We start from the raw sequence: 12,874 nt of genomic DNA on the forward strand, positions 1-12,874 counted from the left end.
AATTGCCTCAAATAATTTACAGTAGAAAATAAACTCATCACGTAAAATACAGACTTTGCTTTAAATACAAAAAATATCGGTAACACAAATGACTAATATTTGACAACCACCACCGACAACCAGCCCTAATCCTTGTGTAGAATATGGGTCTTAGTTATAGTGATGAATATACACAACAGATCTCTCAATACAAAAAATATAGGCCTATATTGGGTTTTAAAATATCTCATGAAAGTGTGATGTGACCAACATTTCACGTTTTTAATGCCATAATAAAAGATCAGCTCTTAACGGAGAGAGTGATGTGCATGTTCATTTCTATATGTGCCGCTGCTTCTGTTGTATGAATGGAAAAACAATTGCTTCACACACATATAAAAAGTAACACAAATATCGGTTCTCTTTAAGTTCTTTACAGTCTGGCACATTCAGACTCTGGATCAGTGTCCAATGGATATGGTTGTTCAATATAGAACATCTCTTTATTGACGGGGGGAGGTGTGCCAGCAGGGCTCCCCACTCCAGAGTCTCGGCTTGGGTCTGGAAGGGGCAGGTGCCCAGATGCGTACTTCTTCTCTGTCTGGTTGAGAGGAGCCCTGCGTTTGTTTCCTGTGTCATGATGACGTGCATTCCCGTGGCCGTCCCCCCTTGGCTTGAAACGTTTGAGCTTGACCGTGTCTTTGGCTTCGCGGGTGCAGGGCAGTAAGACGGCCACATCCTTGCGGAACTTGGAGCTCAGGCCAAAATAGATGAGAGGGTTGTAGAAGCTGGCAGACTTGGCAAAGAGGCGGGTGAAGATACTGGTGAGACTGGGCACGTGGAAGCCCCAGGCAGACCACATGGAGACCACAGCGTACGGCGACCATGCCAGGATAAAGGCAGTGCATATCACTATGGAAACCTGCAAGGGAAAGGGAGTAGAATTCAGTAAATGGGTCCTGGACCACTTTTGCGTGCCATCATCCAGCCAATCCTCCATACAGTAGGCTCAACATCAGGTTAGGAGACCACCAGCGATCCAAATGGACCCTTTCCGATCTGTAACTCTGAGAGACTATAGTGTACAATGGGTTATCTGTGGAACCCTAATCTACTGTAAAATCTGCAGTGTGAGGGTGTGGCCTATTTGGTTCCAGTTGTACACTCTCAAAGTTACAGACCTATAATGGTCCATTTGGACCCTTGGTGGACCCGACGTTGAGAACCAGTGCAGTAGGCTACTCACTATTGTGACATCTCTCTCAATTTTCCTCTGCCTGTCTGTCAGGTCCCCCTCTGAAGACAAGGCATTGCCCCTCTTCACTGTGTTGATGATGGATATGTAACAGAAGAGCATGACTAGCACAGGGATGAAGAAACAACTGATCAGGATGGAAATAATGTAGGACTTGTAGATGGTGGAATAGCTGGCTTTAGCCCAGTCAATTTCACATGTTCCATAGCCACGATCTAAAAAGAAAACACACAAAAACAAGTACAATTCAAGTAAAGGGTTTTATTTGTTTTATTTAAAAAAGATAGGGATAGGGATGTAGTACTATTGGTAATCACATGCCACGCTACATGGCTCTGCATAGTAATGTCACTGCATAGATTGCTATTAGGGCATGGAGGTATGCCCTCCGATCTACGGTCAGTTATATCGATAATATCTTTCTTAAAGGGATGAACGTGTTTTGTTGAAAAGTTAAAACTCTAATATATATATATATATATATATAATATATTCTAATAGTAATAATCCCTGCTATAGAGTGTTTCACAGGGGTCTCCACATCACCCCAGCTCTTTAGTAAATATAAAATACTGTACAATCAGGGAAGAGAACCCTACAAAGATCATTTACAGTGTTCCAGTTCCAATTTTGTCTGCTCTTTTTATTTGTTTCATCACTTCCAATTCCACTTATTTATCCTGCGGTTGAGGATGAGTTCTCTCTCCTCATTGGATAAAATTGATATCCTGACCAAGTAAACCAAAACTGAACTGAGCTGAACAGGTGTTGAGGGAAAACTGGTTGCATGGGTGGTTTTCCTACCTGTGTAACTGCCCCAGCCCACCAGGGGCGCTCCTGACCAGAACACAGCTGCTAGCCAAATCAACACCAGGCAGATGACAATGGTAGTCTTGGTGATGCAGTGAGCTAGGAAACAAAGGAACAAATGTTATTTTAAATGATTGCATTTTAATGTATCCAACTTAATTGCTGTAAATGCATTTGTATAAAGAAAGAAGAAATATTACTGTTAACCTCAACATTTGGTGAAAGGTGGGGGAAAAGAAAATGTGTCTAAGTATACATTAGCCATAATTTCTCACTAGTGGATTAGTCAATTCAGATAATCAGTCCAAAAACGAAAAAACAAAACAACTACGAAATCAAACAATAAATAGAAAATATGAAAAACATTAGAACAGTTCTCCCCAAAACATCAATACAAAGTAGCCCTTCCAGTAAAATCCAGTGCTTATGAAAGTGAATTGCATGGCTGGGTGGTGCCTTACCTCTGCTAGGATGACATCCTTTGATGTATCTGGTGACACTGATGATGGTCAATGTGTTAATGCTGCTCAGGCCAAATACCAAGGTGAAGAACCCATCCACCTGGTAAGGACAGCAACAGCAATACAGTCACATTACAATACACTATCAATCTGATTAACATTAAAAGAAAATGTAAATCTACAAAGGAAAAAATGTTTTGTGTTTGAAAAATATTCACAATTACTTATTGTGTGCAGTTACAGTGACTTTAAAATGTTTCTTTCTAGATTAGAGTAATAACTGTTCAAATTACACAGTCTAAATTATAATAAGTCACATAATTATCTGTAGATTCTGTAAAAAAAAATGACTGACTGACTAATTAATGTATATTTATAGGCTGATATACAGTATACTGTCCATATAGTGCCTTTATTCCCTTGCCCTGTCCACAAGATCCTATGACCCATGTAAAATGTGTGCAAGTACAGTATGTAAAGAAGAATGGAATGTCCGCACACAATATATTGCTCTCCCTTTTTTATTTTAACCAACAAGTCAGTGTGCACGGGCAAAACGTTGTTCAAGATTGTTGGTTAAAATAAAAAAGACGGGAGAGCAGTATATCGCGTGCAGACATTCCCTTCTTCTTCACTTGATTATTTTTGGGTCCAGTACCGTGTTTAAAGAACTGTGATATGTGCATATCCTACCCTTTTTCAAGTACAGTATGTGCTATATTGACTCTACAAGTCAATATGTCAGTATGCCTCTGCACACATCATTAACATGTTAAGGTAATTCCGATTGCTATAAGTCATTACATAGACGAAATGGTCAACATGGTTGACTCTATCTAACAGTGAAGTCAAGCTCCCTGAAGACCAAGAAGCTTATGTTGAGCCATGTGGTTGATCCTATTACCTGGAGTTAATTTGTCTACACACATGCGCGGTCGCGCGCACACACGCGCACACATTCACACCTTTATCTAATGATCTTTGTCAAACACTATAAGTTAAAATAAAGTATGCGATCGATCAATCAATCAATCAATCAATCAATCAATCAATCAATCAGTCAGTCAGTCAGTCAGTCAGTCAGTCAGTCAGTCAGTCAGTCAGTCAGTCAGTCAGTCAGTCAGTCAGTCAGTCTGTCTGTCTGTCTGTCTGTCTGTCTGTCTGTCTGTCTGTCTGTCTGTCTGTCTGTCTGTCGGTCGTGAGCTTGTAAATCTGCTAATTTTGATAAATAATATTTATAATAAACATATTCACCTGTTATGACATGCCCAAAATAGGGAGGCCAGTTTTAAAGTGATTCATGAATGTATGGTTTCAGAAATAAAACAAGTGTCTGTAAGTGTCGATCTAAAATCAGATTAATCAGCAAAAAATATTCAGAGGTGGAGGAAATATGAATACAATATAAAAGAATTTTGAGGTTAAAAGTGAAAGCTAGGGGGTGGCAATTGCCATCCCCTGGAACCCCAAATGACGCCCCTGATCTGTATACACTAATAATATGCCTATATAATATGCCTATATAATATGCCTATGCCGTATAATTATGCCTACAGACAGAGATGTCACTGGGTCCCTAATCTCTGGTTGTCTCATAAAAAGTAAAAACAGCCTGATTTAACACCAATGTTTTTCCTTGTCCCTAATGGCAAAAGTGACAATCGTATTAAAACTGAGCTTCAGATAAAAACATCATTTAGTTTAATGTATCTGTTCTCACAACAGAAACATTTGTTTTCACCTACAGCAGGGGCCATATCGTTGCTGTCGGACAGAACCTCTTATCTCAACCTCTATTTTATCTTCAACTTTTTATGTTTTTTTCCGTAAATTAACAACCTACTTCGTCATACTACAGTGTAACCCTAAAGCAGAAAAAATAGCAGATCTACAAGCTCACAATGCAAACTGATGTATTGTGAGCTTGTAGATTTTCTTTTCTTTCTTTTTTTTAAAAACTATTTTGGATTTTTTCTATTAAGTGAAAGTGTCTGTGTCTGCAGGTTTTATAAATATTGAACAAATGAAAAGTATTAACAAGGACTTGGAACAAGGATAACATTGGATCCATTTCCATTTTCTAAAAAGTAACAGTTTTGGACATACACGTTTTCCACCCCACAGTGACGATATTACGGCTGCAGCTTTTCCTGACCTGCTGATGACAACATTTTGACATCTGAAGTTGATCCTGAATGTGAACGTTGTGGAACCACAGGGTTCAAATTCATAACATGTGAACCCATAGGGACAGCAAGACAGACGTTCATTCTGTGAGTAGATGCTAAAATAATGAATTATTTGGTTGGACATATTTCTATATCCATCCATTGAATAGTAGTAGGCTACTACTAGTACTGTATATTAGAGCAGTGGTTCCCACACTGGTGTGCCATGAGACAAGTCCACGTGTCTTGGGATTGTGAGACAACCACACATTATTATACAAAAATAAATAGCCTAGACTATATAAAAGGTTATGCATTTGTTTTATTTACTAAATCAGTACCTTGTGCACACTCATTTGATTTCCCAATTCTTTGTATATTTTAATTCTATTTTTCTCCTTTTATTGTCTTTGAGCTATCTAGGTATAGTCGGTGTGTTGTACGGATGCTTTATGGTTGTCCTTTGTCCTGTACTTGCCCTTTGGTGTGCCTTGGGCACAAAAACTTTGGAAAGCACAGTAGTAGAGCTTGGGAGCATCCGGCCAATAGTTGGGCCCAGTGTGTTCCTACCTCGCACGTCCAAATGGAGGAGATCAGATAGCCGTTGTCCTTAAAGATGTTGAAGATCTCGATGATCCCACGGGAGTAGCCGAACACAGAGATGCTAGCGTCAGAGATGGCCAGGTTAAAGGTCAGATAGTCGGTGGGCTGCAGCGTCGAGCGCTGCTTGATCAGAACGAAGAGTACAATACTGTTGCCGAACCATGACAGCCATCCTGATGAGGAAAGCACACGTAACAGGAGCTTGAGCTTGTAGATCTGCTATTTTCAATTCTTCTTGAGATTTGAACCCAGACCCTCATGATTATTACCCCCACCAAGGAGGTTATATGTTTTCACACCTGTATGTTTCTGTCTGTGGCCAACATATTTGATCTCAAAATAGTGACCTAATGCTCATGACATGCTCCCAAGAGTATTGATTTTGGTGACCATGTGACCCTCTTGTGCCACTATCAAGCTAACCCTTCAAATGAGCAAACTGGGGAGTTTCATGGGTCTTGGTGGTGGTCTGTACTCTACTGAGTGCATTCGTGTTTGGATATAGAATGACATTGTAGGCGACATCCCTTGAACTTTATAACTCAAATTAAACTCTCCATCAATCATAGGCAAATGTGTCATTATTTTGTTTACATTTGATAAATAGGCCTATACTCACATAGCAGTTTACAAAAGATATAGGCTAGTACATGAGCAGTAATAAGTGCACAAACAGCCTTATAAGTGAGCACAGGTAATACATTTAAAAGCATATACTCTCCATTTAAAAGTGAGGCAGTAGGCTAGCAGGCAAAACATGTCATGAACTCTGAAGTCTGGACGTGAATCCAATCATTGAGGTCAGCTTGGAGATTTGTCCTGCACCACTAATAGAATCAAATCCCACTAAACCACCACCACCACCACCACCACCACCACCACAACACTGTAAGAACTATTACAAGACATTTGTTTACTGTACATATTTTCTGTTTTTCTTATTTTTAAAATGTTTATATGATGTTCTGCATACTTAGTGTATATCTGTCTGTCATTTAATGTCACTATGAATTGAGTACAAAAGGACCCCAATTGAAACAAGTTGACCTTGTATTTGAACTGTAGGCCTACTCTCATGTGCTACTTCATAATAAAGTATGTAATCAATCAATCAATCAATCAATTAATTTAGGGTCAGTAATATTACTGTAGTCCATTTTAACTAGTGGGCTACTCTTAAAGTGATGTATCATTTTCAATGCATTCATGTGTCTACAGCCACAAGACTCATCTGTGAGACTTTACTGTACAACCTATGGCAATTGCGCACATATTGACATAACAAGCAGCTGTTTGCATGCATTAAAATGAATATATGAATGATTGATTGATTGATTGATTGAATGAATTCATGAACGAATTCATGAATGAACGAACAAACAAACAAATACATAGAAAAATAAATGGCTATGTCTATGCCTATAAGGAAAACTGGCTACTCCGAAAACTTTTATCATCTATAAAAAAAAAAACATAATTCACCACAGTCAAAAGCAGTGGTTATGGCTCTAAAAAGTGAGAAGAACATATCATTTATACCCACCTAACACCAACAGATAAACTCCTATGACCGTTTCTCCTTGTTCGGACAGAGGTGGATCCCTGCTGAAATCCCTGTATAAAGTATTATTCCGCCACTTCGAGTGGACAACATCGAAGGGACCTGTGAATGACATTCTAGTTAGTAGACCTCACAACAACCCGCCCGACATGAGTGAAGCCGAGCTCTGAGGCGTTGTTCCGCCAAGACGCCAGAAGCTACGCCGAGTCCAACCGTCAAAGTTTCTTCACGGTAAATGCCGTCAGTACAGTATAGTGCTGCTATGTGTCCGCTCAGTGGGGACTGACGGGTGTCTCAGGTGTGACGCGCAGTGGTGGAAAAAGTACTCACATGATTTACTTAAGTAAAAGTATCAATACTGCAATGTAGAAATACTCTGTTACAAGTAAAAGTCCGGAATTCAAAATTGACTTGAGTAAAAGTACAAAAGTATTGGTATCAAAAATGTAGGCCTACTTCAAGTACCAAAAGTATAAAGTAGGCTACTCGTTATGCAGAATGTCCCATTTCACAAGTTTTCAAATGTATAAAAAAAAATAAAAAAAAATAAAAAAAATCTTGTAGATCGGCTATTTTCAAATGGCCGAAATGTATACAGGGCTGAATTGGGTAAAGTAATGTTTTGTAATAATAATCAAAATCTACAAAGTAGCCTAACTAAAGTTTTCAAATATTTGTAGTGGAGTAAAAGTAAAGTTTTTGCCTCTGAGATTTAGTGGAGCAGAAGTAAAAGCACAGAAAATTGGAAATACTCCGGTGAAGTAAAACATACCTCAACATTAAGTACAGTAGGCTACTTGAGTAAATGTAGCCTACTTAGTTACTTTACACCACGTGGTGACGCGACCACTCTAATCCAAACAAACAGCTGGTGATAGGCTGTAGCAGAAAGGTCAAACACGTGTTGGGACTTGGCACAATAGTAGTAATCAGGTAGGCTGCAAAAGAAAAACAACACAACTAACCAGCACTGACTGACTGTAAACGAAAGTCCTGGTCTGGATGATTAGCCTACCACGTTCCACCTGCGTGCTTTCAGCACCATGGACAGTTACTCTCTGCCCATGGTGTAACACATCTTAGTAACTGCCTCTCACAAACTTCATCAGTAACTTGATACATTATTAAGACTTTAAATTACTCTAAATTGTTGTTTTAGATTATTAAAAGCTTAAAGTCATTCATTCATTCAATGATTAAGAAACAGGCCTATACTCATTAAATGACTCATCGGTAATAGTGAGTAATAAATGCATCACTGAACCTTGTGTGACGGTGGCCAGGTTGTCACATGTAACTTGCCACTTCTTTTTAGAATGCTGACACTCTTTACTTTGTCTCAATAATAAATAAATAACAATACACATTAAACTCACAACAATAAAATATCAGTTGCACGGTAAAGTGCGGGGTGCGTAATTACTGTGAGAATAATACTGTTTGTTAGGTACTGCAAGACTACGCCACCTTTTTATTTAAGAGGTAGGGTCCTCTGTAACACTCTTTCTTAGGCTATTCACAGGTTCGAGTTTACCCAGGTAAGTACAATACTTTTAAATGAGAACAACACTTCAACACATATCCCTTGGAGAAAGCTGGACGGAAACAGGTTTGTATAAAAAGGTAATCTATTTTATTAAGCTAATACAGTGGCGTCTATAAGCCATAAAATATTGAAAAGCATAAACAAAATATAACACTAATTCTAAAACCTCAACCTCCTAATGCGCCCACTAACTAACTAAAATACAGGAATACAGACAATCACCAAACACTAAAAACAGACAGGGCTTGTGCAAACTATAGCAAATAAATAATGAATTTAGCGTTAAAGTGCCAACTATTACTGAAGCAGTAAAGTGCCAAGTGCCAATTCAATTGCTATATGTCATATACTCATCACGGTTCAATGCAAAAGGTGGGAATGTCCTTATATGGGGTTTAACTGGAGCGGGGGTTTAGGCCAGGAATCACTGTCTCTTCTTGTCTTCGTGCGTATTGCCTGCAATCATAGAAACTAGAACCAGTTCATCTGTTCAGGTATATTTCACATATGAGGTTTAGGACCGTGGGTTTATAAAGGTAACGTTGCATAGAAGGACACTTACTCGCCCGCCAGACTGTACGTCTGGCTTTGAGGGTGTGAAGCGCGCAACGTTATCGCCACTGGACCTCTCCTCCGTTCCTTGGTTCGTCTGTCTGTCCTCCCCGTCTCTGCTGCTACTGCGCCGTCTGCTCACCGTCCGCTGCTGGTGGCTTGGTACGTGCCGCGATCACTGTATTCCCCACCTCTGCTCCGTGGTATGTCTGCTCCTCCTGTGCACAACCGTCCCTTCTGGCTGTCACTTCCACACTGCCCTGTATGCCTGTCTCTCTGCTGTCCAAGTGGCTCGCGCTCACTTTTGAATAAGGTGGGCCACACCCTACTCCGCCCTCATTCGCTCTGCCACCAGCGTGACCTGGGGACATTGGCCGTCCGCTGTCACAAGGCCAATGTCACACAGCCTATAGGGGAGTCCAATGTCAAGTGGCTCGGGGACCGGGGGGAAATACATTGTCAACCATAAAACATGCAGTGCAGAAATATAGTTAAGAGAATGATGTTTTTAAGTGCGTAATACAGGTTTTTCATCATCAATAAAAAATGTTACAATTTGGTTTCACCCCCCTGCTTTGACCCTGTCACACTTGCATGCCATGCCATGACCTCTCTCTCTCTCTCTCGTGAGCACTGAATTCTAAATCACTGTCATAAGACATGCTTCTTGAATAACAAGTGGGCGGTTGCAAATACATATCCTTTTGGGGGTCCTTGACATGAAACAGTTTGAGAACCACTAAGCAATCCCCTCTTGGCCAGGGGAGAATACAGTATTGTGCTTATGACCTTGAGGCAATACTGCTTGTTAACCAGTAGGTGATGTGCTAATTGTGTTGTGTTAACATACTCTACCATACAGATTGTTTAAAATAAAGTTTTTGTTACTGAAATAGTTCCAAAATCTGTAATGTTTATGTCCTTTCTGGCATTCAAACTGGGTCTCCCTCAGGAGATTCTATCTGACACCAGGGTCAAAATGTCTCAATGGAATAGTATAGGTTTCAAATAAATCACATAGCTTAACAAAAGATAGTTGGCTGTACAGATAGAGTTGGGTGTTATCGGTGGAAAGTAACTACATGTACTCAAGTACTGTACTTAAGTACGATTTTGAGGTATTTTTTTTTACTTTACTGGAGTATTTCCCATTTTCAATACTTTTACCTTTACTCCACTACATCTCAGAGGCAAATATTGCACATTTACTTCACTACAATTATCTGAAAACCTTAGTTACTAGTAACTTTGTAGATTTCAATTATTATTATTTTTCAAAAACATACATTAACCACATCAGACCTATTTATACTTAGGCTATTTTCAAAGGAGTTTATATGATAACTTGTGAAATGGACATTGTGCATAATGAGTACTTTTTCCTTTAGTAGCCTACTTAAGGACTTAACTTTTACTTGTAACAAAATATTTTTACATATTGCTACTTCTACTTAAGTACAACATGTGAGTACTTCTTCCGCCACTGATCAATACAAGTATCAGCTTGATGGTGTTCGAACAGTGACCGGCCACCTAGTCGTGGGTGTATGGGCATGGAGTATAGCAGATGTGTGGTGGGGGCTGAAAACTGGCATCGTTTTTCCTTTTTTTTTTTACACAAATTCAATCAAGTCTTTCAATTAATCTATTCACTTGACTTACCACTGCTACTTCATTAGCATGAAGATGGGAGAGAGCAGAGAACAAACAGACTTTTGTCAACCACCTTATCACGTGTATGTGGGTGAATGACTTTGCACGTGTGTTTGAATTGCAGAGGCCTACACTTCAGAATGAAGTGTGTGTGTGTGTGTGTGTGTGTGTGTGTGTGTGTGTGTGTGTGTGTGTGTGTGTGTGTGTGTGTGTGTGTGTGTGTGTGAGTGTGCGTGTGCGTGTGCGTGTGCGTGTGCGTGAGATAGAGAGAGAGCGAGACGGAGAGACCAGGGGCCTAATAACCAGGCCCTAAACACGCCCCTGACATTCAACCCTGTGACCCTGCAGGACACACTTCACCTCCATCATTTGCAGGCAATACCTGGTGGATTATGCGGTCGACACGCGCTGACACTCTACACCTTAGTCCCATGTACAACGCGCTGACTTTTGTTTTTGTGTTTTTCTCGCACCTTAATAGCATCCATAGCATCTCACGTATACATCTGCTGCTATGCTCACGCACCTTTATGTCTTACCTCAGGTACTTACCGCACCTCTTATAAGGTACTATGTGTAAATATGTAGATCATTTGTTTGTTTCTTTGACTGATCTCTCTTCCCCCTTGCCTTCTGATCTTTATTTTTTTATGGAAATAACACAAACAATGCGCTAAAACCAATTTCGCCCACTGTTTTACACCTGTAAACCTGTGATGTGACAATAAAGAAGTTTCTGGTATTGGTGTGATCATTTCACCTGATACTGTGTGATAACACCTGGTATTGCTGTGATAATATTACCTCACATGGTGTCAAGATATATCACCTGGTATTGGTGTGATAATATTGCCTATCATTAGTGTCAATCGAGCAAAATACATTTCCAGGAGAGAGAACTCATGCAGGAAGCAGGATACACAAGTTAAATTGGAAGTAATGAAACAAAACTAAACTAAAATGTGCAGACAAAATTGGAACTGGAACACTATAAATCGAAACTGATCAACATTTGGTCTGTAAATAATGAAGTTATGTAGTTTGATGGGTTTCATTCCAAAACGATAAATGAAAAACTATGTTACTATCATCAGTAACATGCTTTACCTTCATGTCAGATGGGCTGCGGACCCCCATTTCAAAAATATTTTGTGCAGGGGATTTTTCAAAAATAGCAGATATACAAGCTATATGAGCTTGTAGATCTGCTATTTTTGAATAGCCAAAGTATAAAATATGGTTAAAGTGGTTAAAATTATTGTGACTCTATAACAACAAATTTTGCTGGGGACCGCCTGGTACCCCCCCAAGGACCCCTGGGGGTCCCCAGACCCCACTTTGAGAACCAATGTTATAGACAGTAGATCAGGGGTGGCAAACTCATTTTGGGGTGAGGGCCGGATTGGTCAAATGGTGACTTAATGGGGGCCGGAACCAGTTGCGGGCGTACATGCGCGCTCACACGCACTCAGACACTGCTACTAACTATGCATATCACTTTTTTTTTAAAATGTATTAAGAAGAATAGTACTTTAATTATTGACATTAAAAACAAACAATGCAATTTGAAGTGGGTGGTTAAATAATTAGATTCATAGAACAACAGTGGTGTAAAGTAACTAATTACATTTACTCAAGTACTGTACCTAAGTAAAGATTTGAGGTATTTTTACTTTACTAGAGTATTTCCAGTACATTTACTTCTACTTCACTACACCTGAGTCACTGCTATACAGTATATCAAATTCTTGGGCGAAACCGAATACCGAATATAGGAAACACTTGGCCGAATGGCTGAAAATGATTATTTAAAAAATATATATATACATTTTCTTAAATATTATTTTGTACCATTGCTGTCATGGCTATGCCTCTGTTGTAGAGCTACATGATTATGGCAACACTTATCATAACTATAATCCATAGATCAGTTATTTAAAGCATATTTTTAGAATTATTTATTTACTATTGTGTAGTAATATAATACAATATGTCTCAAAACCTTAGCATGCCATACAGTTGCAAATTAAATAAATATGATTTCAAGAAAATAAAACTAACATTGAATAGCCTAACAAAAGGCAATATAATGTCTGCAGTTCAGGCCTGGAATTTCGTCATTTTAGGGGCAAGGTCACTTGGCCTTTGGTGTTGTAATTTTGGCTATTTGCAAGATTTTAAATTGTTTTAAATAATAATAAAAAAAAAGGAACATACAAGATTTCCAACGATAATATATAGCCAATATATGGTTCTGTATCAGTATATGAGTCAGTTTTTGCAGAT

At 39.2% G+C, this 12,874-nt stretch overlaps 1 protein-coding gene across 1 annotated transcript; it reads right to left on the minus strand.

The window, feature by feature from the left end:
- Positions 1-412: 412 nt before the first annotated feature.
- Positions 413-6,952, minus strand: LOC311055114 (opsin-5-like; the record flags this gene model as incomplete). Its single annotated transcript, XM_084071216.1, has 6 exons — positions 413-901; positions 1,226-1,449; positions 2,039-2,143; positions 2,506-2,605; positions 5,244-5,449; positions 6,820-6,952. The coding sequence occupies 6 exons, from the start codon at positions 6,950-6,952 to the stop codon at positions 413-415; spliced, it is 1,257 nt and encodes a 418-aa protein (XP_083927342.1).
- Positions 6,953-12,874: the final 5,922 nt, after the last annotated feature.

Source organism: Gymnoscopelus microlampas, assembly GCF_963454915.1.
Source record: "Gymnoscopelus microlampas genome assembly, chromosome: 2".
NCBI lineage: Eukaryota > Metazoa > Chordata > Actinopteri > Myctophiformes > Myctophidae > Gymnoscopelus > Gymnoscopelus microlampas.